The sequence below is a fragment of the Culex quinquefasciatus genome, chromosome 3 (assembly GCF_015732765.1).
Source record: "Culex quinquefasciatus strain JHB chromosome 3, VPISU_Cqui_1.0_pri_paternal, whole genome shotgun sequence".
Lineage (NCBI taxonomy): Eukaryota > Metazoa > Arthropoda > Insecta > Diptera > Culicidae > Culex > Culex quinquefasciatus.
In genome coordinates, this window is record NC_051863.1 from 172,575,412 (window position 1) to 172,601,178 (window position 25,767).

A 25,767-nucleotide genomic window follows, 5' to 3' on the forward strand; every position below is an offset into this window, starting at 1 on the left:
ACGTCGAAATGGCGGATGCGACAAGATAGCACGGCAGCATCGAACTATGTACTTCGTATGTTACACTTAAACGGACACTTTATTTTATCACGATTCTTCAACATTTAAAGGGACATTCTTATTTGGGAGAAAATAGGATGCCCCATAAAATATAAATTAGCAATTAAATTGCATTTAAGAAGCTTACGAAAGCCAATCTGAGCACCTTGCTTCCTTTTCGAAAGCGTCATGTTTACATTTTATTCTTTCAGTCATCTTTCATAAAACATCAAGGAAACTTTCTCAAGAGCTTCTTCCCTCATTCGCTGTGCAAATCCCAGCCTAAAAAAGTAAAGATTTCCACTCGAGGAAAAAAATCCCTCTCTTCTCCAAGAAACCATCCTCCAAACACTTGAGGCATTACCGGTAACCACCAATTTTTCCCTCCTCTAAAGCTGCTTCTCTCTCACACTCTCGAGATGCAACTTTTCCTCCTTCAACGAGCCGAATAAAAAAAACTAGCTATTGAAAAGTTGCTCCAACATTTCCACCATTTTGTGAGCGCCGCCTTGGGCGAGGAAAGGGATCAAGCGGAAAAGGATTTATCCGGATTGGCACCATTTTTCGAGTTTTCCGAATCAACCACACCGTCGACGGCGGCGGCAGTCAGTCAGGCTAGTTAAGTTTGGATGTAGTTATTGCAAAGTCGGGGGAGAAGTTGAATAAAGAAGTAGATATTGTTCGGTTTGTTCTAGAGGTCATATCAAGGTGTTCCGATTTGGATAAAACTTTCAGTGTTTGTTTATCTGAGATCTAAACAACAAAGGTGAGTGGGATCAACAAGTATTGAAGTTTAAGGTCCAAAAATCATTTTGGTAGAATATTGCTATACTCTATTAAAAAAGACATGTTGAAATAAAAAAAAATGAAAAAAAATACTCTTCTGCGTTCTTGCAAGTTTTAAGAGAACACTGAACTTCCCATGAATTGGAATGCCAATATTTCGTGTGAGTTGGCGGAGAGTTACCCTTTTACAAAAATTTCAATAATAATAATTTCAAAATTATTAAATAATACTATACTTTTCATAAGGACTACAAATGGATAATTTTCATAATTTTAATGTTTATACCATTTAAAAAAAGATTATTGAAAATATCAGCAAATTTCGCAAAAGGTTTTTTTTTACATTGAAAATCAGACCAATAATTTTCGAAATATCGTCAGTTGAGAACTACAGGTTGATTAGGGGACACTTAGAAACACTTACACTTAGGAACAATTCAAATGTTGTCTAATTGGTCTTAGCGTGAAATCGTCCGAAGAATCCGACATTGCCGTCCGTTATCCAATGCAAACTTATTTCAATCAATAAAAGCATGACACTTTGAGAATATTTAATTATTCATATAAATAAATTAATAAATTGCTGGCCAATGAAACCACTATCAACTTTACTCATTATTCATACCATCAAATTTGGTAGTCGTTAAAAAGGTCTTCTAATTACCTATCCAAAGATAGGTCGACTGATAGTTCCGGACAACGTTTTCATCAAAATATCTGAGATCCAGCCTAAAAAAAGGCTAATGATTAACACTTAAGTGCTTAAAACTTTTAATAGGGTTATCACACTTGCAATTTTTTCGACGAGTTGGAAAGGTATTTTGATTACCTATCCAACGACAGGTCACACGTTTTCTTTATGATATCTGAGATCCGGTTTCCAAAAAATGGATAAATAACACTTAAGAGCGAGTCCACGAACAGGGCATACCCCTTTGTATGGGACGTCGTTTGGACCTCACCAATCTGCCTGAAATTTTCAGAGGTTGTTTGTACATATAAAAAAAGCATCTGGCCAAAATATGAGCACTCTAGGTCAACGGGAAGTGGGGCAAATCGGGACACAAAGTTTATAGGTTCAAAAACGTCAAAAATCTTAAAAAGGCTATAACTTAGACAAAATTCAATTAAATTTCAAAATTCAAAAGGCATCTGAAAGGGCTCAAAAAATACAACAAAATGCCGGATAGAGCATCCCGATTGTTTAAATCTAAAGGGAGTTATTGGCATTTTAGTAAAAAATAGCATAATTTTCAAACTCAAATAAAAAAGTGTTCCATCCAGATATCAACTCGGTTCGACCTGCAGCTTGTAGGGGACATCTGGGATTACCATCTGAGACTGAGAACGCTTTGGGTAAGGCAGTTTAACATATTAAATAGACATTTTAACTTTTAGTGAATTTTTTGGTTGTATATTTTTGCTCGGGGACCACTTAGATCCCATTTTCTGGTGATAATTTCATCATATTCGTGTTCCTGAGACAATTTCACAATAGAAACATGCATAAAAATGTTTATTTTGATCCATTTTAACCCTTTAAAACTAAAAGTTAAAAAAAAAATCATCGATTCACATTTATTGAAAATCAAGCTCGTTTCCAAGGATACTAGATGACACCAGAAAAAAAGCAGCCTCATAATTTGCTTTGCTCGTGGACTCGCTCTTAAGTGCTAATAACATTTACTAGGGTTGTCAGATTTTTAATGTTTTGGTCGCGTTTGAAAGGTCTTCCAAATACAACAATGAGCAATCGATTTGGTGTCATCAGCAAATTTGTAGGTATGGATAATTATTTAATTTTTATTTTTTGATATTTTTTAGAGGACATAAAATGCCAAGTTTTCAGAAATTCCCAGGTTGTGCAAAAAAATTTTGAACCAGTTATGAATTTTTTAATCAACACTGATTTTTTCAAAAAATCGAAATATTGGTCGTCAAAATTTTTTAACTTCATTTTTTGATGTAAAATCTAATTTGGAAAATTTTGATAAAGTGCACCGTTTTCTAGTTATAACCATTTTTAGGTAACTTTTTTTTATACTTTATTATAGAGTTTTTCAGCCGGAGGGGTAACTTTTTTAAAAATAGTCGTAGTTATTCATTTTTTTAAAAATAAGTGTCATGTTTGTCCACTTTTCAAAAAAAAATATTTTTGAAAAGCTGCGAAAATTCTTTGAGAATATCATGAAAAGGTTTAAAAACAGGGAAATTGATGTTTGCTAACCCGGGCAGACGGTAATAACAAAATTCATGCCATTTCAATAACAAATACTGTTAAAATAACAGAAATTGTTATGGATTCTTCTTCAAAAATCCATTTTTGCATAAGAGTGCAATAACAGTTTATGTTATCATAACAAAATTTGTTATTGGTCTGATATTGGTTGAGAGCCAAAACAACTTGGGAATAATATTTTTTGTTATGGAAGCATACCTTAAACAGTTAATCGGATGATTGGATTAGTTGTTAAAATAACAAAAAAATAATTACAGAGATTTGTTCGAAGAATAACTAAAATTTTTATTGATCTGTTATTACAATAACAATCCCATAACGAAAAAATCATAACGACGAATAACAAATCTTGTTATAAATAACATAAAATGTTATTGGCCTAGTATTTTCAAATATCAAAAAATGTTATTCCCACGTTATTTCCGTCTGCTCGGGTAAGTCTCACCCAAACAACCCACCATTTTCTAACGTCGACATCTCAGCAACTAATGGTCCGATTTACAAAGTTAAAATATGAAACATTCGTGAAATTTTCCGATCTTTTTGAAAACAATATTTTCAAATCAAGACTAACATTAAAAAAAGGCCAAACATTGAATATTACGCCCTTTTGAAATGCTAGTCCTAATTTCAAAATTTTGAAAATATTGTTTTTGAAAAGGTCTTTAGAAAATGGTGGGTTGTTTGATTGAGACTTATAAAACATAAAATTTCCTGTTTCTAAACAATTGCTTGGCAACATCTCACTAACTAAAGGTCGTATCAACAAAGTTCAAAAATGCAAAATATAGAGAATTTTCTCAGCTTTTCAAAAATATTTTTTTTCAAAAGTTGGCAAACATGAGCACTAATTTTGGAAAATGAAAAACTGCTACTTTTTTTCAAAAAAGTTACATAAAATGACTTTAACCTGAAAACGGTGCACTCTATAAAAAATTCACCAAAGTACTTTTTCATTTCAAATTTGATTTAACATCGAAAAATGAAGTTGAAAAAATGTTGCGACCAATATTTCGATTTGTTTTAATCAGTATTGATTCATAAAAAGATTTTTTGCACAACCTGGAAATTTCTGAAAAGTTGGCATTTGGCATTTGTCACCTGAAAGATATCAAAAAATAAAAAAAAATAAAAATAGTTTTTTTTGCATATTAAGTTTTAGTGACAAAAAGTTATATTAAAGATCACTATTTTTTTTACCGTGTATCATTTTTTTCAAATTCCTTCAAAAGATACCAATTTTTGAATTTTCACACATTTTTGTATGGACTGCTGCCAAATTTGTATGGAAAATTATATTGACAAACTAATGATGCAAAATGGCTTCTTTGGGCATACCGAAGGCACCAACAAAGATTAAAAAATAAAAAATAAATCCAATGACCGAAATCTGAAATATCTTTGATTTTCAGCAGCGGCAAGCAGATTTTCTCTGTAAATAACATTGATTTTATCAGTTTTAATGAAATTTTGTAAATGATAAAACAATGACATTAAACATAAACAAATAAAAATCTTAAAGATTAACGCACTAGAATTTCGTATTTATTTTTGCCTTCCTCACCTCTATGAGGAAAGGCTTTAAAATCACTCGAAAAATGAACTTCTTAATTCGACCTCGTAGACCTACCTTCACGTATACCTATCGACTCAGAATCAAATTCTGAACAAATGTCTGTGCGTGTGTCTGGATGTGAGTCCGTGCACCGAAAAATATGCACTCGATTATCTCCGGACTGGCTGAACCGATTTGGACCGTTTTGGTCTCATTCGATCCGTCTTGGGATCCCACAAGACCCTAGTAAATATTATGAAGTTTAGAAAAGTACTTCAAAAGTTATGCTAAAAAAACGATTTTAGCTAAACTTCGGAAGATTGTAAAAAGGGTGGTTTTTGTAAGAAACCCCGTCATGCTATACATTTTTAGAAAGGTATTTGAAAGACCTTTCCAACGCGTTAAAAAGATTGAAGATCTGACAACCCCATCAAAAGTTATGATCACTTAAGTGTTATTAATAGACTTTTTTGAAGCCGGATCTCAAATATTTTGATGAAAAAGTTGTCCGGATCTATCATGCGACCCATCATTGGATAGGTAATCAAAAGACCTTTCCAACAAGCCCAAAAGATTGAAGATCTGATAACCCTATCAAAAGTTATAAGTACTTTTGTGTTTTCGATACACTTTTTTGAGGCTCAGATAATTTGATAAAACATAAGTGTTATTTATACACTTTTTGAGGATGTGTAGTGTCTTTACTTTATGAATGTGAGGAAGGCACCAACCACCTAAAGGTGGATTAAGTAACGTTTTTTTTTTGAATTTGCACTTTGTCTATGCAATTTCTATGTTTAAAGCAGCCTGTTGCAGATAATTTAGTACCTGGAACTTCTTTAATTTAAGTCCATATTATCAAAGGTAAATTTCAAAAATCGTACTCTTTAATTGTCTAATTTTTTTAATAAGTTTAAGCAGATTTAAAAAGACATATTTTATGCTAGAGTACAAAATATTGTAAAAATGGCTGCCCGACGTTTCAACCGGTTTAATAATATATCGAACATATTAAAACAAAAAAATCTCTCAAATGTAGACATATGAACGATTGTCGATTTGTTTCAGTACCTTTTGATATTTACATTTTACTCAACACTCTTGTTGTTGGGGTATATTTTTTGTTATATTATATTATATTTGTTAAAAAAAAAGTACCTGGGGCGAATTGGGACAACAGTTTTAACCATGTTAGAGCACAATATTTAGATTTTTCTGGTTCACAGAAAAAAAGTTATGGTAAAATTACATCTGGGAAGGCGTACATCTTTTATGTCAGAAAAAATGTGTAATTTTATCTCTGAAAATGTGAAATTTTACCACAATTCTGTTGTAATGTCATTTTTAAAGGTCGTTAGTCGAGGTAAAATTACATCATAAAAGAGGTAATATTCAACTTTCTAAAATTACACCCTCCAAATTTACACAACTTTTTGCTGTGTTGGTTTTGTATAGAACAGACTCAGACCAACAAAATGTTTACATCCATTTCCAAATTTAAAACCTTTAGGTGCTCCTAAAACTACTGTCCCTGTTCAGAGTGTAGTCTCGATTCGCCCCAGATGACGGTAAGATTGTTTGACTGGATTCAAAATGAACAAAATTTGACTTTTATTGACCATTTACAGGCAAAAAAAAGATAAAAGGTTCCATGAAAAAAGTTACTGCAAATCAACTTCTGACCTGGTCATCCGCTAAGGAACATCGTTCCACGGGGCATAAATTTGGTCCATTCGTTCATTAAATGAGTAATTGAGTGCACTTTTATGGTTCGACAACCATCGTTAGATAGAGTCACAAACAAATTGATTTGAAATTTTTTTTTCTATTTTTGATAAATTTTATTGCAGCGTTTGATATATTTTTTCCAAAATTTCGCTTTTATGTTATTTTTTTTTAAATTTCATCCACTTGTCTGTGACCTGGATACCGTGCACTCTAAAAATGGAAATTGCTTCCTGACCGGACGGGGGGACCTGCTCCCAGTTTTGGGCAGAAATTCACCGCCGAGTTCTTTGCTCTGGCTTCACGTGGCTTGTGATGTACACGGTTTTAATCGCAGCCTGGCGCAGTCAGGATAATCGAACAGTCATTAAGCTCAATTTAGGGCCTTTCATTAAAAGCTTTTGCTCGTTTGCCTTATGCTCCCCGGGAGATGGGGAAGGGAAGGGAGGAGGTTGGTCAATTTCAGAGTAATGTTTTGCGAAGATTCAATTTCGTGGTCTTGTTTTACATCAGTTAGAGCTTAAAATGTTTTGTTGAGTGTTGTTAATCGGAATATTTTTATTTCTTCATTTAACTTTGTTTGTTCGTCTTTAAAAATCGTTTACCACAAGATTGCAAAGAAATATTATGGAGGAGAACGTTTAATTGCGAAACCATCTCAATGTCTTTTAAGGAATTTCTTTGTACTGGCATGCAATAATTAAAAGCCAGTGATCAAAGATGAAATGTGTACAATCAATAACATTTGCAAAGCAAGACATATTCTTCTTCTGGAATTGAAATGGACAAGATTAAGTTCTCCGGGCTTTTGATTGGTTTTCCATTGACGCTTCATAAATTCCCTATAATTGATTTTCTCAATATGATTCATGATTTGCATTGAGTTTTTGATGTTATAAAAATTGAATAATTATGAGCTGTGTTGATAAAACATTAAGAACTTTACAAAAAAAAATTCTCGCCCTCTATTTTTTAAGCTAATGATATTTTCCACCATTTTTCACAGTGCCTTGTTTCAGTTGATGGTCTTCACATCTATACGAGGGATTTCTAGCACAACCCACCGACATCTTTCATTCAATGCCACTCATAAAGGTCAGTCCCGTAGAAGCCTAGAACTGGAAAAGCTGAAGATTTTTCCACCCGTCCGCTTTTGTTTCCACTGTCACCGGCAGAACGACAGAAAAGCGCTTCCTAATGGACCCACAGCTTTTCTCTTGGCATGCACATCCCTCGATGGCTTCAACCACACACGGAGAAAAAAGAGTTCCTAAAATCGTGAACAAGCGTTCATGAAAATGGGAACCACGAACAAAGTGTTCAAATTCCATGGTACGTTTTTCGAAATCGTACCATGAGATTTGAACACTTTGTTCGTGGTTCCTATTTTCATGAACGCTTGTTCACGATTTTGGGAACTCTTTTTTCTCCGTGCACAGACACACACTCACACACACAATTAGTGAGTGATTTTTGTGTTCTGGGACGGATGATGGGACTCTTATCCTCATCTTCCCTCCCCTTTTTTGTAGGAAATGGGTTAAAATGCTCGTGTGTGGAGTGTTGTTGCTCTTGGAGGGAAAATAGTTCATTAGTGCAACAATACAACAATTTGACCAAAGTGGTGGTTGGAGTCGGCTTTTGTTTTGTTCTTGGAAAATGGTTAATGTTGAAAATGGGAAAAGTGATGAAATATTTCTAAGGATTTGAATTCCGATCTAGGATAGCTTAACTTAACACTAGACTGTGTCAATATTTAAGTTATATCCTCAGAATATTGAAAAATTAGCATAAAAAACCAAACTTTTATGTTGACAGACTTTCAAACAATGAGCCACATTTTAGTAGTCACAGAAAAAAAAATTTATAACGTCTTCCTTGGAATTCTCGGACGCATCGAACTAAAAATTGTGACATTTTCTTAAACTTTTGGAATGGTCTCCCAATATAGATTATTTATAAAAAAATAATTTAAATTAATTTCATGAAAAGATCAGGAAAATTCACAAAGGTTTCACTCTTTAAAATTTAGAAACAAAAATTATTTTCGAGATATTGTCATTTGCAAATAACAGGCTAATTATGTGACACTTAAAACCTCATTTTCATCGATTCAATTTATCCGTTTTTCAAAATTTCGATTTTTTAAATAGTTGCAGGAAACTTTCGCAACTTTAGAAAATACTTCTAGTTTTATTACATAAAATTTACTGTAACTCAAAAACGGAGCATTTTCGATATTTTTTCAAACTCTAGAACCAGATTTTTTACCTTCATGCAGAATGGCTCAAAAAATGTCATTTTTAGTTCCATAAAACAAATCAGAAAAAAACAAAAATTAAAAAATCTTTTATGGGAATTAAGCGTAACAAATTAAATGAAGAAATGGTTTTGATTGCAGCTAAGACTCTAAATCGATCAGAATGTGTCATCTTTAAGTACAGATTTAAAAATAGCAGAAGTTATCCAGCAATGTACTTAACAGTAATCTTGCAAGTACTAAAAATCTAAAAATATCGCTACAAGATCATTTTATATTACAGAAGTTATCTTGCAGTGATGTTTGTTTTTTTTTTTCTTTCAAAAATCCGCCAACTCACACGAAATCGGGAAAAGTTGCCCCGACCCCTCTTCGGTTTGCTTGAATCTTTGTCCGAAGGGGTAACTTTTGTTCTGATCACGAATCCGTGGTCCGTTTTTTGATATCTCGCGACGGAGGGGCGGTACGACCCCTTCCATTTTTGAACATGCGAAAAAAGAGGTGTTTTTCAATCATTTGCAGCCTGAAACGGTGATGAGATTGAAATTTGGGGTCAAAGGGACTTTTATGTAAAATTGTACGCCCGATTTGATAGCGTACTCAGAATTCCGAAAAAATACATTTTTCATTGAAAAAAACACTTAAAAAAGTTTTAAAAACTCTCCCATTTTCCGTTACAGGACTGTAAAAAAATGGAAAATGTCATTTTATGGGAAATTTAATGTACTTATCAAATCTACATTAACCCAGAAGGGTCCTTTTTAATTTAGAACAAAAATTTTCATTTTGAAATTTCATGTTTTTTTTAACTTTGCAGGGTTAATTTTCAGAGTTTAATAGTGTTGTATAAAGTTGTAGATCAGACAATTACAAAAAAAATGATATACATACATAAGGGGTTTACTTGTAAACATCACGAGTTATCGCGATTTTACGAAAAAAAAGTTTTGAAAAAGTTGGTCGTCCTCGATCATGGCCGTTCATCGCCGTTCATATGAATGAATAGTATTGTTTACTCTATCTGTAGAATATTTAAATAAAAAATAAAAAAATATTTCCTCTATAATTTACTAGATTACAAGATTTTTTACCACCCTTAACTGCATCCGCATTTTTTGGTCGCCTAAAACATATCAACAAACCTTTTAAAAAAAAAAAAACGATCTTGAAAGTTGTAATTGTATGTAAAACTTTTGATGCAAACTAGCTACTTTTGACAAAAATTCACCCAAAAAATAATAATTATCTTAAAAGGTTTGCAATTAAAATAAAATTTTGAGAAAATTGATATACGAAAAAAACTCGTCGATTTGATAGAAATAATAATGAAACGATTTTGTGTTCAGGAGGTCATTTTGAGCATCTTTTGATCTACGAAACACTCAACTTCTATTGTATTATGTTTTTCTTGTTTCAATTTTAGTATTTTAATTTGCATTTATCTTGTTATGTTTATGTTTGTTTTTGGTAGAATTTGGCCTATTCTACCACCTCCTATCATTAGGGGAGAGTGGGGAGACTTGATCCCAAGCCTGTATCTCGTCAGCATGTGGGTAAAACAATTAGCTTTGTTCTAGAAAGTTGTGCGAAATTGACTAAAACTCATTGTAGAAAACAAAGAAAAAAATTAAAAAATGTTTGGATTGAGTTACACACATTTTTCTAAGAAGTACTGCAAAAAACTTCCAAGAGATCTTTTTTCTTTGTTTTGATAAGTATATAAAACACTCAAAAATTATTCAAAAAAATATTTTTTATACATGAATTGTTTGATAAACATATCAACTCCAAAACCCTTACGCATTTGACGTTAAATTTATCGTCATACTATTTTTACAATCAATTGTTTAAAAAGTGCGTTAAGGGAGACTTGATCCCTGCATTTTTACAGTCACTGCAATCAGCCCCAAGATTAAAAAATTTGGCTGGGTTTTCGTGCATAGTTTCCTTTAGTATAGTTGTACATAACTAACTGCAGTTTGAATCATTTTTCAAAAGTTTTGTAAACAAAAACTACCAGCTTTTGTAAACATGCTCAATTTAGGTCTAAAAAAGAAAATTTTAAGTTTTTAAATATTTTACATGCTAAACTTGTTATATTTTGAACACAAACGTACAGGTTTAATGTGAAATTGCTGTATCTTATAGAAAATTAAAAGTTTGGATGAATAAAAACATTTTGCTTAAGATTTCTTCAAAATGTTGAAAGGGGGATCAAGTTACCCCAAACATTTTTAAAATGCCGGTTTAAAATATTTTTTTAAAACGCTTGGCATGATTCGAAGAGTTCATCTGATGAAATACCCTTATATGCCAAACATAGATGAATGTTTAAGCTTTCAATTCATGCAAAAAGATCATAGTTTTGTGAGAAATTGACAGAGTTATGTGCGATACAAAAAAAGGGGATCAAGTCTCCCCACTCTCCCCTACATTTTGCTTATTTAATTTTTTTATGTTTTAACAGTTGCTTTTAAAATTTGTTGCTTATTTTTCACATTTTCGGTAATAAGATGGCACCATTATCATTTAAATTGTAAATACATGCGTAGAGGCATAGTTTGGGACACTAGAAAAATTACTGCATACTTCTTTTTGCCTTCCTCACGTTACTGAGGAAAGGCTATAAAATCACTCGAAAAATGAACTTCTAAATTAGACCTCCTAGACCCACCTTCATGTATACTAGCGTGTCCCAAAAAAACACGAAGTCGAGGAATTCAATGTGCTCAGTTCTCAAATGATAGAAAATCATGTTAGAAACAACTCTCTCATACATGAAAACTTTCGGAAAAATCGTTTACCACGTTCCCTGGGCATTTTTTTGAAAAAAGTCAGTTTTTTCGACAATTTCACAAAATCTGCTTAGAAAAAATGGAAAATTTTAAAATTTCAAATAGCCTATACCATTAAATGATGGTCTGTGGTTTAATAAACAAGTTAATGTATCGATTTGGCCTTTTAAAACCTTGTTTTTACTTTCCCCGTAGCTTTTATGTCGAAAAATACGAGTTTTTGCTTTACTTTTTTTCAATCTTTTCCCTCGGTATTGAACACAAAAATTTCCTCATATGTGAAAATACATGCATCTTGTAGGAAATTTTCCGCCGAAGATTTTCGTCTAAGCAACTTTGAAGTTTCATCAACTCTGAGCTGAGATATTCCAGTTTTTGTGAAGAAAGAATATTGAATATTTGAAAATGTTGATATTAATCATCATTGGCATACAATATTAAGGATAATTTAAGCCTAATTTGAAGTGCGGCTGTATCGCATCTGTTTTTAAACATGATTGGTTCATCCTTCAATACTAAGGGCCACCTGGTGTTGTTTTCTCATGGCACACTACGTGCTAAATCAATGAATTACTTTTAGCAAATAACTCATATTTAGAGCATTTTGCATTTAAACCAATCGATGCACGTTTGCTGTGTTTCCATGGATACAAATAAACAAATAACAAATCGATGCATCTGTGCTCTCTTATGCTATCTAGATAGGAAAACCAGTAAGCTTAGTACAAGAGCACAGAGGCATCGAAATATATGGTTCGATTGTACGGGGTTGGCAATTGTCCACGCTCCATCCAAAAGTTTTTTATGGACAATTGGCCATGAGAAGGAGGAGCTGAGATTTAAAAAAAATGTCTACGTGATTAATGGATGGATCCCTATAGAATAAATTCCAAATATTAGTGGTATTTCTAATTTACCTGAACATCGGATTTATCAACAGGAGTTATAAGAAGGGAGTGTAAACGTTACGTTATGGTTCAGATCACGGAAATGCGTACAATTGAACCTTATATTTGTTATTTGTTTATTTGTATCCATGGAAACACAGCAAACGTGCATCGATTGGTTTAAACGCAAAATGCTCTAAATATGAGTTATTTGCTAAAAGTAATTCATTGATTTAGCACGTAGTGTGCCATGAGAAAACAACACCAGGTGGCCCTTAGTATTGAAGGATGAACCAATCATGTTTAAAAACAGATGCGATACAGCCGCACTTCAAATTAGGCTTAAATTATCCTTAATATTGTATGCCAATGATGATTAATATCAACATTTTCAAATATTCAATATTCTTTCTTCACAAACACTGGAATATCTCAGCTCAGAGTTGATGAAACTTCAAAGTTGCTTAGACGAAAATCTTCGGCGGAAAATTTCCTACAAGATGCATGTATTTTCACATATGAGGAAATTTTTGTGTTCAATACCGAGGAAAAGATTGAAAAAAGTAAAGAAAAACTCGTATTTTTCGACATAAAAGCTACCGGGAAAGTAAAAACAAGGTTTTAAAAGGCCAAATCGATACATTAACTTGTTTATTGGACCACAGACCATCATTTAATGGTATAGGCTATTTGAAATTTTAAAATTTTCCATTTTTTCTAAGCAGATTTTGTGAAATTGTCGAAAAAACTGACTTTTTTCAAAAAAATGCCCAGGGAACGTGGTAAACGATTTTTCCGAAAGTTTTCATGTATGAGAGAGTTGTTTCTAACATGATTTTCTATCATTTGAGAACTGAGCACATTGAATTCCTCGACTTCGTGTTTTTTTGGGACACGCTAATGTATACCTATCGACTCAGAATCAAATTCTGAGCAAATGTCTGTGTGTGTGGTGGGATGTTGATCAAAAAACTGTCACTCGATTATCTCGACATTGGCTAAACCGATTTTGTCCGTTTTGGCGTCATTCGATCCGTCTTGAGGTCCCATAAGTCGCTATTAAAAATTATGCAGTTTAGTTAAGTACTTCAAAAGTTATGCTAAAAAAACGATTTTAGCAAAAGTCCGGAAGATTGTAAAAAGGGTGGTTTTTGTGAGAAAACCCGTCATGCTATACATTTTTAGAAAGGTATTTAAAAGACCTTTCCAACGCGTCCAAGACAATGAAGATCTAACTATTCTATCAAAAGTTATAAGCACTTAAGTGTAATTTATACGCTTTTTGGAGGCCGGATCTCAGATATGTTGATGAAAACGTTGTCCGGATCTCTCATGCGACCTATCGTTGGATATGTATTCAAAAGACCTTTCCAATGCGTCCAAAACATTGAAGATCTGACAACCCTATCAAAAGTTATAAGCACTTAAGTGTTATTTACGCACTTTTTGCATTTTGGATAGCACCCTTTAAATGTGAGGAAGGCGCCAACCACCTAAGGGTGGATTAAGTAACGTTTTATTTAAAATATAGCAAATGTTAGTAAAAAAACACAGCCAAAGTTGACCCCTAAAAAAATGACATTTTTGAAAAGATTGAAAAAGTCACATAAAACAAGTAAAACTTCCAACCCAGAAATTATCTAAAATTTGAATGGTTCGTCTTTCCAATGCATTTTAAAGATCAAAAATTGGTTGAAACATCTGGAGGCAAGTTTGGTTTGTAGAGGGTTAAATTTGATGTTCTGTATCCATTCGTTATATTGCTTCCAGATGATGAACATTCATTAGTTTATTTCAAAATTATTCCTGAAAATTTTAGTCTATATTTTCTTTGAACCCTTCTACTGGGAGACTAAAGTGAATCCAAATGTAAGTTCCCACATACACACACAAACTTGCTCCATCAACCCTCTGTGCACCGTTCCGGAACGTTGACAAAAAGCCCCTCTTGTGGGTCCACAGCGGAAGGAAAAAAAGCTTTCGCCTCACTTTAATTGAGTAAATGGTGCCGGTTGGAAGGCCTCCGGCAAGGACTTTTCTCACCCTCTCTCTCAAATACAGAAATCCACTTACACACACACACACGCAAATGTATTTTGAAAAGGGGTTTTAAAAGGTGTTTACATACAATGAAAAAAATAACGAGTAAGAGCTATTGAACACCTGGTAGAACACTCTGCTTTGACTAGGGGGCATGACGAGGGACTTACGCTTTATAATTCTGGGAAAAGGGGACTAGACTACAAGCTTTAAGCTGCGGTTGAAGCGAATCCTGGAATTGGGCCTAAACTGCAAAAGGGTTATTTGTGGAATTTTGATTGAATTTTTAAGCATTTTTGATTAACACGCGAGGCAAAGCGAAGCTTTCAAAGAATCATTATTGAATACACTTTACAAAATGGGTTAAGCTGAACTAGTCGACATTATACCTGTACGTTTCATCCCACGGTCGGAAGTTCTTGTGATCATAACCATATCCGACGCGATTGCGATCATCGTAGCCACCGCCGTAAGCACCGGATGTTCCGTAGTAACCACCTGCGGAAAAAACGAGTTGTTAAAGTCAACCAACCGATTCGAAGATCCCAATCGGCCCTACCTCGATTACCGTAACCTCCAGCTCCACCGCCTCCGCCGCCCTTTGCCAGCATCATGTAGTAGTCGTACTGGGGATCCAGGTTGTCGTACCCGTTGCCGCGGTAACCGGGGTAGGCGCCTGCAGCTGGAGCCGGTGCCGCGGGGTAGCCACGCATCGCGTACGGATCGACTCCGGCGCCTGCGGTGGGGTAAGCGGGTCGGTTGTCGTAGTAGCCCCGCGTCGACATCGGGTAGTAACGGTCGTCGTACCGGTTCATGTAGCGATCGTCGTATCTGCGGGATAAATGGTGTTGTTTCAATGACGACTGAAACCCAGTTCAAAAGTTACTCACCCCATCATCATGCCCATGTAGCTCGGCCTCATGCTGCTGTAGTACCCATCGCCACCACCCCGCGAGCTCATCCGATCGTCGTAGTATCCACCCTCGGGCCGGTAGTACCAGTTCCGGTCATCGTAGATGGATCCCCGCCCGGCGTAATACCCGTGCACGCCCAACGGCCTCCCGTACGACCTCATGTCCCGATCGGCGTACCCGGAACCGGATCCACCCCCACCGCCGCAGCTGCCACACCGTTGCTCCCGGTTCCCGTACCGGCCATATTCGTCCCGGGTGCTCCGGTAAAGACTGCCCAGCGTCGGTCCCGTGACCAGCTGCGAGGAGGAACCGGACGACGAAGACGAGGAGCCCCCGGGTGAGGAGGAACCACCCTGGTGGTGGCCACCAACGGTATTTTCGCCACGGTCGCCATCGCGGCCACCGGACAGACTGGCCCCGGAGGCTAGCGAGGCCACCAGCGCACAGGTCAGCAACTGTGTCGGGGGAGAGAAAGAGAGCAAAATGAGAGGGGTTTAATGAGAAAATAACACCGAACAAAAAGGTAAAATTTCATTCTGATGATGATGATGATGACGGGCGAATGCACCAGTTGGTGCATCAATTGAGAAATGGCATTGGCTCATTGTTGGTGGGATGCTGAAATCTAGCTCAATTGGAGTAACATGTAGCATGGAGGAGAGGAGAGATGAGATGTAACCGAATGCGAATTCGTAGTAACTCGATTTAGTTTAACAGTAAAATGGTTTATTCTGTTTGACAACCCACATTGGATATGGGGTTGTGCTTAAGTTTTGCTGAAATTCTAATGTTTAACATTCTGAATACATGCAATATTTTAAATTTGAAAAGATTTAATCTCTTTTTTTGTTTTTAGAAAAACCATGAAAAATGTCTAGATTTCTAGATACATTTTTAATGTTTTTTTGAAAAAATCCAAAATCTTTAAAAAAAATTAATATAACATCTTTATTCTACCTTATGTGGATTAATTGAACCATGCACTAGGCATAAAATCAAGAGGTTACTGGTTCCAATTTAATGGCGGACAGATTTTTTTTAAGTTTTATGTTTAAATGGACAAACAGTCGAAAGTGCACTCTTCTTTTTTTGTAATATTGTTGTGAGTTTTAAACAACTAAAAACATTTCATTGCATTACAAACATAATTAGTTCTTTCGATAATTTTATGAAAAATATGACATAAATCATATCTTTTCTGTTTTTCCACTCATTTAACATATATCTGTTTTTTTAATTGTATTTTTTTCTATTTTTCGGATATGAACTTTTTTTCAATAAACTGACTTCTGAAATATTGCATGAGTTTTTTCAAACATACAAAAAAATCAATTCATTTTTTTTTAATAATATAAATGTGTGTTTTAAAAGAATGGAATTTTAAACATGTACAGTTTTTTTTATTATAATCTGACTCCTAATATATTTATTTTTTAATATTTAAATTTAAAATAATTCAAATAAAGATTAATATTTTTTATGATATATTAATAATTCAAATCATTGTCAATAAGTTTCGTAAGTTAATTGAAAATCTGAAAAAATGTATATTTTGGAAATTTTCAAAGGTTGGACTCGATTTGAAAATTCTAAATTATGTTAAATGAAATATCCAGTTGGAAAATCAGGTGGCATTTAAAAAAGTTATTTTTTTACAAAATCAAAAGAATAGGAGGCGAACAGTCCAATGCCTTAAACATGAAGTTGCATGATTTTTTTCTGTTTAAGAAAATATGTTTTGCAATGTGTTTTTCCTTCGCAAAATACTTGCAAATAAAAAAATAACATAAAAAAATAAAATTCACTTCTTCAAGAAGTTTTCATTATCTTTAGAATATTCTGTTTCAAATCAAAAAAAATATTCTCATTCTGAATTACCATATTTCCAATATTTTCCGAAAATCTTTTATTCTAAATTTAAACTCCTGTATAATATTTTCCACCATCCTTAATTCTAGCGAAATGTCACCTCTGTTGATAGTGTTCTAAAATATTTCAATAAATTTCGAGAACAAAAAAACGAAAATCAGTTTGTATACACTATATTTTGATTGAAAAGTGCATATTTTATTCAACAGAATATCCATTTAGTTTTTCTTCAGTAAGTTTTCCCTCAGTTAGGCCGATGCAAATATTAAAAAAAGTTTTTGTCCCTCGGCCCTGGCCGAGGTAAAGGGGGGGGGGGGGAGGGCAAAAAAATATAAAAATTTAAATAACAAGCCATAGTCTTCACATTTAAATGAAAAAAGTGTTTTAAAATGCATTTTACACTAGTTCAGTTGTTTTGAAATCATTAGTTTTCAAAAAAATCTAAGATAGCATAGCATAGCATAGCATTGGTGTCTACCCGTAGCTGCTACTTCGTTATTGACCAGGACCCCCAAACATTGCTCCGTGGACCACAGATGAAAAGTAGGAACCAATCATCACCCCTTCGCAATTTTCAAAGGTCAAAATTTCAAAAAAAATCTAAGATCTGACAAAAACAAAAATTGTATCGAAAAAAAAGGTTTTGCATCGAAAATTTTCAAAAAATCTTAAGATTTTTTAATAAACCCAAACATGCTAAAATAGTAGTTTATGCAACAAGTTGCAAAAAGAGGATTTTTTCAGCACGAGTCGTACATTTATCCAACGAGGTTCACCGAGTTGGATAAATACGAAGAGTGCTGAAAAAATCAAGTTTTGCAATGAGTTCCATACAACATTTTTTGCAATTCCAAAAAAAACACACACTGAGTGAAATTTTATGTCAAATTTTCATGTATTTTGTCAAAACATCGTTCAAATCAAAAAAAATGTTGAAAAGTGTTACTTTTCGAAACAAGTGCTGAAAAGTTCAACTTTTCAGCACCCATTTGAGTGCTGAAAAGTAGAACTTTTCAGCATTTATTTTGAAAAGTGTTGCTATTCGATTCTGTTATTTTTGGTACAGAAAAGTAGGCTATTTCGTCGTTCAAGAATGACAGGAAAAGTAAGTAGTTTCACGACGGAATTGCAAAAATGATTTTAAACGCAGAAGAATGTATTTTAATTTGATTTCAGCTGGTTGCACTTGAATTTTCATTGAAATTTTGAAGTTTATTGTAAAAATATTTTTTTTTGCCCCCTGATTTTTCGGGCCAATTTTGAAGGGGGGGGTGACAAAAACTTTTAAAAATATTTGTACCAGCCTTAGTAGTTTCAACAAATGATAAGCTCGCACTTCGACTCCACATATTTTTAAATGTTTCCCCGATCAGACGGTAATAACTAAATTCATGCCATTCCAATAACAAATACTGTTAAAATAACAAAAAGTGTTATGGAATATTCTGGCAAAATCCATTTTTGCATAAGAGTTTAATAACAGTTTATGATATCATAACAAAATTTGTTATTGGTCTGATATTGATTGAAAGCCAAAACAACTTGGGAATAACATTTTTTGTTATGGAAGAATACCGCCAACTGTTATTGGGATGATCGGATTAGTTGTTAAAATAACAAAAAATAATAACAAAGATTTGTTCGAAAAATAACTTAAAATGTTATTATTCTGTTATTCTAATAACAATCCAATAACAAAAAATGCATAACGACGAATAACAAATCTTGTTATAAATAACACAAAATGTTATTGGCCTAGTATTTCCAAATATCAAAAAATGTTATTCCCAAGTTATTTCCGTCTGCTCGGGTCAAGAGATGGTCAACTATTATTTTGAAAACATTGATAAATAGGATTATGTAAGTACTTTCAAAGTGTCATGTTTTCTCAAGGAAAATCACAAAACGGAAAAAAGTTTCTAGGTTACAACAAGTATTATTTGTTATTGAAACAGAAATCAAAAAATATCTCCAGTTTTGAAGGCATTTTCAGGAGAACATTTTTGTAACTAAATTTGGATTCATTTACTCTGGGTGATGAATAGAGAGAATGCGTAACGTGATTTTCGAATTATCCCACTTTGTTTACATCTTCAAAGTAGGAGGCTGTTCAAGCACAAACATAACTTTTTTCTTATTGGTAAATGAGCTGTTTATAATCAGTAGTATGTGTTTTATTTCGTCTAGTTTTTGTCAGTTTTTACTGGAAAATGGTCGCGTTTCGATCGATTAGGATAGATTTTTCTTTTTTACAGGTGACGAAGAACTACGGCGAGAGTCTCATTCTGCGATGTCGCAGATAAATTTCAGGGCTGATTTTGGAATCCTGCAGCTCTTCTTGGCCAAGCGAAAAAAAAACCACTTATTCTTGCGAAGCTGATCCTACAAGCAGATTTTTTTTCACAAACCAGGTTTTCAAACGGAATCAAACAATAAAGACAGCTTCTGGATGGATACAACCGCATCGACTCCATAAACAACTTCCATTCATAACTATAAAAATTATAAAAAAATGACGATCTCGCCTTCAACTTTCTTAAGATTGGTTGACTCCAGGTCCTTAAAAGCCACAAATTTGTCATTCTTGCAAAAACGAAAAAACCATTTTTAACAACTATAAAAATTTTAATAACTTAAATTTTCATTAACATTTTGAAGTTTAACAAAGAAAAAAAAATATTTGCCCCCTAATTATTCAGGCCAACGTTGAAGGCGGGGGTGCGACATTAGCTTTGAAAAATATGTGTAACGGCCTAAATTGAAATATTAAATAGTTATTTTTTTTAATATTTCATTAAAAGAAACCACAGCACAATGACTATCAACTTCACCTTGTTTTTTTTAATGATATTTTTAGTTAGTTTCAAATATTTTAAATGCTAGTTAGTTAGTTTCAAATAATTTAAAAATGCGCATGTTGAGTTCCAAGTAAAAATTTTTTCATTGTTTGTTGAAAGAGCTGTACAGTCAGTGACTTTTTCCAATTTCCAAAAACAGTGTCATAAATTTGTTTATGTACCTCGTAACTTATATCCTGAAAAAAAATATTTACTTAAAACCTCCACGACATTTGCTTTTGGGGTAAAAGATAACTGTGAAAGAACTGGGTTAAATTTGGTCAAATTTGAATTGAAAGGGTACATAAGTATAGGTTAAAGGAAGCAGTCAAGAATCATTTGAATATTTCTGACCACAAAACCAGTATTGGGTAAAAGAGGGTTATCATTTTGCGATCATAGTGAAATAACACAATCAATTAACCCGTATAGGCCTGGGTGAAATTGGAATCACTAAAATGGCCATAACTCAGCGAAAACTCAACCAATTTGCATACTTCTTTATTAGTTGGACTCGTTAGAATATCTTTTTTCCGAAAATGACCCGCAGAACCCGGAAATGTTCTGGTGGCCGGAGATATTCCGGTGGGTCACTGGGTCAAACAGGGTCAAAAATGGACATTTTTGGGTCCCGCACTATTTTTTAATGTATTACGATCTTTGTTCTACCAACAGACAAAACTGACCATTGATTTTGCACCACCGGGGATGTTCCGTATTGAGTGGGCAGGTTCCCTACCCCGGGGGAACCGGTCAAGGGACGGTCAGAAATAAAACTATTTCTATCATGGCAATATGGGTGTCAAAGTTCATTATTTTCAAAATCAAACTCATCTTTGGTCCCCAAAACCACTTTTGGACCGATCTGGCCACTTCGGGACCGGTTCCCGGTACTCCGGTGGAACCCGAAATATGGCAATTTACGGAATTATTTCTGAATGATTTTTGACAGGGCAATATGGATGTCAAAGTTCATCATTTTCAAAATCAAGCTCATCTCTGGTCCCCAAAACCACTTTTGGACCGATCTGACCACTTTGGACCGGTTCCTGGTACTCCGGTGGAACCCAGAACATGGCAATTTACGGGAAAATATAAGAAGTTTTGTAAATTAAGTTGTTTTATCGCAAATTCTGAACAATAAAAAATATGTAGTTGTTGTTGATAACTTCGACTCCAATTCCAACTTTTCAGAAATTTCCAGGTTGTGCAAAAAATCTTTGACCGAGCTTTGAATTTTCTAATCAACACTAATTTTTTTCAAAAAATTGAAATATTAGTCCCATTTTTCAACTGCATTTTTTGATGTAAAATCAAGTTTGCAATCAAAAAGTACTTTCGTGAAATTTTCATATATATATTTTTTAAATTGTCGCAGTTTTCCATTTTTTAAACTACTGCACATGTTTGCCCACTTTTGAAAAAAATATTTTTGAAAAGCTGCTTTTTTGCTTTTTGCTTTGCTTTTTTGAACTTTGTTGATACGACCTATAGTTGCTGAGATATTGCCATGCAAAGGGTTAAAAAGCAGAAAAATTTATGTTTTCTAAGTCTCAGCTAAACAACCCACCATTTTCTAACGTAGATATCTCAGCAACTAATTGTCCCATTTTCAATGTTAAAATATGAAACATTCGTGAAATTTTTCGATCTTTCCGAAAAAAATACTTTCATTTTTTTAGACCAAGACTAAGATTTCAAAAAGGCGTAATATTGAATGTTTGGCCCTATTCGATTGAAAAAATCAAATCTATTTCCACAGACTTCGAAAATCGTAATTTGGTCATAAGTAAAGATTCTTCCACATAAAAAAATCAACAAAAAATCGTTATCCAAGGTTTCAGAGGATCGCTCTATTTAAAAACTATTATTTAAATTAAAACATGAGATAGCGGTAATTTCTCAACAAGATTGACATCACATTTAATCGTGCTCAACGTCAGCTCAAAAAAGCATTCAATTGATCTGACTGAATGATACTAATTAGTTGTGATCGATTAAAACGGCACCGTTCAACAAACCTTTATACAATGCATAGTAAACTTACAATTTAAGCCATGTTGTTTGTTGCTTGAAAATTACTACAATCCAGCTAGGAACCACCCTCAATCGCCACGCTGAACCACTGCACCGTCTGCAAATTTCCCAATGCAATTACAACTTCCAACGTTGCTGCAGCCAGAATAGCGTTCGCTTTCGTCGCCGAAATGCGGGTCAAAATTGTAACATGACTGATTCTGAATCGAAGCGGAATGATCATTCCGTCATCGCCGAAGGGGGAGGAGGAATGGCGAGGTCGGTCCAGGTAAAATGGCCACTTTGCGATGAATGGAGGTGTAACTCCACCACCAGGCCCCTACGCGTGGCTGAAACGGGCGCCAGAAATAGGCGTTTGCCCACGTCAGCCGGAATTACTGCTTTTAGTGGAAATTGGTTTTCCAGCACGCTGTCCGTTGATTGTGTGAATGTGGCAGCGAAATCTGGACGGGCGCAGCGAGAAACGGTAAATTAAATGTGTTTCTTTTTTTTGCAGTTTATTTTTAATGTTATTTTGCTGGAAATGTGTGGGTGGTGAAAAGTGACACACGTGGGTGCAATGAGTGCGGGGGGAAATAAATTGCTGCATTTTTCGCTGGCTGGCAACACTGCTGGATGAATTTCCACAAACGCACAGTTCGTGTGCGATATAATTGTTGTGAACTGCTTTTAGATAAAAACCGAATGACATCGATTGAAGTGAGTTTCATGTGGGAGTTGGGGTTTGGTGAGTGGTGCAATGATTTTTGACCCAAAATGTTTTAATTAAATGGGAAAAAGTTGTTTTGTAGAAATATCTTGAAGTTGTTTGCAATGGCTAATCTAAAAACGCAAAAAATCAATAATGAAGTATCTTTCCACTTCACAGACTTCATCACCAGCTTCCCGTTTTCCCAGGCTTCGATAAACGCTGAAAAAGCCAGCAAGTGGGAAAAGTTGATGAAACCACAACAAAGTTTTCCGCATCGAACTCCAGCAAGGCAGGCATTTCCTCGTTGAAAGGTGAAACCATGAAAGTCTTTGATGGTTGTGCTAGCTGCTTCCGACACATTACAGGTTACATGTTTTGTAGTCTGGTAAATTGACGCGTCTAATAATGGAAAATTAATTAATTTGTTTTCGACGCGGTTTCCACCTGGAAAGGTGTCAACTTCCGGAAGACTTTGTTGCTTGTTTCGTTTTAGAACCATTATCGAGAGTGTCATAAACAGGCCGCAAAGTAAGCTTTGACATGTGCAGGTCGTAAAACTGCACCTCAACAGTCACGAAGTCGTGACTTGCTGCCAAGCAATTTTAACTATTTAAACCAACGCAACGCTTACTGCATCCATCACAGGCCAGTTGCTCGTTCTAAACAACACAGTTCAACCAGCAATCGATCCAAGATGACTGTTAAAACTATTTTCCTGCTGGCGTTCCTCATGGCAACCCTGACGGTGCAAATGACGCCAGCTTTGGATCTGCCCCCGTTGGGTGGTGGAGGTCTTCCCCCAACTGGGGAGCTGCCGATAGCCGTTCCGGACACCCACCATCATCTGGAGTAAGCTTTTTTTTGTCAAACGTTAATTTAAGTTAGGTATTTGGTAAAATAATATTTTTTTTATCATTGCAGAGGTGCCGGTCACAATCCTGCTCTTGACCACCATATAAATGAGGAGCATCAAACTGGAAAATGATTCTAAAAAATACCACTTTTATGATGTTGACCACCTGGCGTGTCAAACGGACAGCATGTTATATCTTTAACCAATAAATGGCAATGCTTGCACTTCAAATCACATCGTGTTGGACTTTTAAATGAATTTGTAAAAAAAACACCAGAAATTCAAAAATATGAGTTCTGTATTTTAATTTGATTGCATTTCCTTTTATGTGAATTGCAAACAGAATTGTGAAGTCAGAGTCGAAGACTGAGTCAGGTCTTTTTGGGGACCTGGACTCGGAGTCAAAGTCATCTAAACTCGAATTGCTGAAATCGAAGTCGGAGTCGAAGTCGGCTAATTTTAATGAGCTGGAGTCGGAGTCGGAGCCGGAGTCGGAAAATCCTGATAAGGCCCGGCGTCGGAGTAGGAGTTACCAAAAATATCAACACAAATTATGAACATTTTTATTGTTCGATATTTGTTACAAATGCAGGTTAATTCACAAAGCTTTTTATCATTTGAACTCTATTTTTTAAATCGCATGCACTGCTGACATTTTACGATTTTTTATTTTGATTTTTTTTGTTCAAGAGATTTATTTCTGAAGCATTTCTTTTGTGATTGGATCTCTTATTTTGTTATTTCACTATGATCACTTAAAGATAACCAATTTTTCTCTTACTCATAGAATCATAAAATAATAAACAATTATGGTTGTGAAGTCAAAAATGTTCGAAAATATTCAATTAATTTTTGACCGCCTAATTTTGCTTGATTATATTGGTGTGCAGTTTCAATTCAAATTTGACCAATTTTTATCAAACTCTTTCTAAAATAACACACAGTCATCTTTTAGCCAGATAGCGAATCTCTTGGAGGTTTATCTTTTTTTTTTCAAAGGGAAAAATTAATAAGGCAGAAAAATATATATGAATTATAAAGTGTAATCAACCAAAAACGAGTTAAAATGCATTTTCTTCCGTTTATAATCATATTTAGCATGTTTGAACACCTTTGAAGACATCTTAAATTTTCATGAACTACCAATGAACAGTCCCACGAGTTTTTTTTCGCGAAAAAAAAGTGTCCGTCAATACATCGATATTTTGAAAACTAATGATTGGAAAGCAACTGGAGGCGTGTAAAATGCATTTTAAAACACTTTTTTCATCCAAATGTTGAAACCTAGGCTTGAAATTTAAATTTTTATATTTTTTATATATTATATTATTTGAAAACCTGGGTGACTTTCATAGTTACCGTGTTTCTTACAAACATCAGCCTAAAGTGAGCAAATTGAATTTATATGTCAAATTGATCAAGGCTAGGTTTCTTTTAATATTTCATTTGAATAAATAAAAAATCAATATGAATAGAGCGAATGCGTAACGTGCTTTTCGAATGATCCCACTTTGTTTACTAATCTAATCTAATCTAATCTAATCAGACCCTAGCGCAGCCAATCTTTCGAAGGGATCCTGGAGAGTGCCTTAGGTTAGATGACGCCTAGCACTCTTCTTGTCATTTATTAACATTTGTAGTGCACCATTGCATCGGAATGCATTGAAACTAGAGCGTCCAATTTCCCGGGGTTACAAAATTCCCGGGAAACGGGAAATTTTCAACAAATTTCCCGGGAAATCCCGGGAATTCCCGGGAAATTCTAAATTAATCAAAAATTGTTCTGATCCTGGTTTTGGTCAATATTTTGCAACAAAATAGTATTAAATAGCAATTCTAATGGTCAGAGTAAGTGTAAGGTTCACTTAATGCCTTGGCTGCTTGTAAAAAAAACATACAACTTCAGGAAAATATATAAATTTTCTAAATTCGTTCGCTCAAAATATAATGATTAGTATTTTGTATTGATAAGAAATAGCCAGGTATTTGTTTTTCATGGCAAATATTTTATTCAGAACAAATCTTACTGGATTAATCTCATGAATAAATATATAAGCATTGAATTTACCTTAAAAATCTGCTATTCACTCGAAATACCATTTTTATGTAATTACAACTTCCAGTTTTCAAATGTTTGGAGCGAGTATTTGAAATATGTTCACATTTTTTGAAGTAGTTTTTTAATGATATTTTTAATGATTCGGTCTAATAAAAGACTTCGGTAAAAAGAATTTTCATAG

The 25,767-nt window shown here is 34.3% G+C and overlaps 1 protein-coding gene across 7 annotated transcripts in view; it reads right to left on the reverse strand.

The window, feature by feature from the left end:
• Nucleotides 1-25,767, reverse strand: part of LOC6053462 (pro-resilin) — an 84,911-nt gene that overhangs the window by 36,813 nt on the left and 22,331 nt on the right. For all 7 annotated transcript variants that reach the window (XM_038262357.1, XM_038262351.1, XM_038262354.1 and 4 more), the window contains exons 3-5: nucleotides 15,217-15,695; nucleotides 14,886-15,157; nucleotides 14,716-14,824 (exon numbers count right to left, since the gene is read on the reverse strand). In XM_038262357.1, coding sequence (XP_038118285.1) covers nucleotides 14,716-14,824; nucleotides 14,886-15,157; nucleotides 15,217-15,695 — 860 coding nt within the window. The remainder of the gene's footprint in view (nucleotides 1-14,715; nucleotides 14,825-14,885; nucleotides 15,158-15,216; nucleotides 15,696-25,767) is intronic.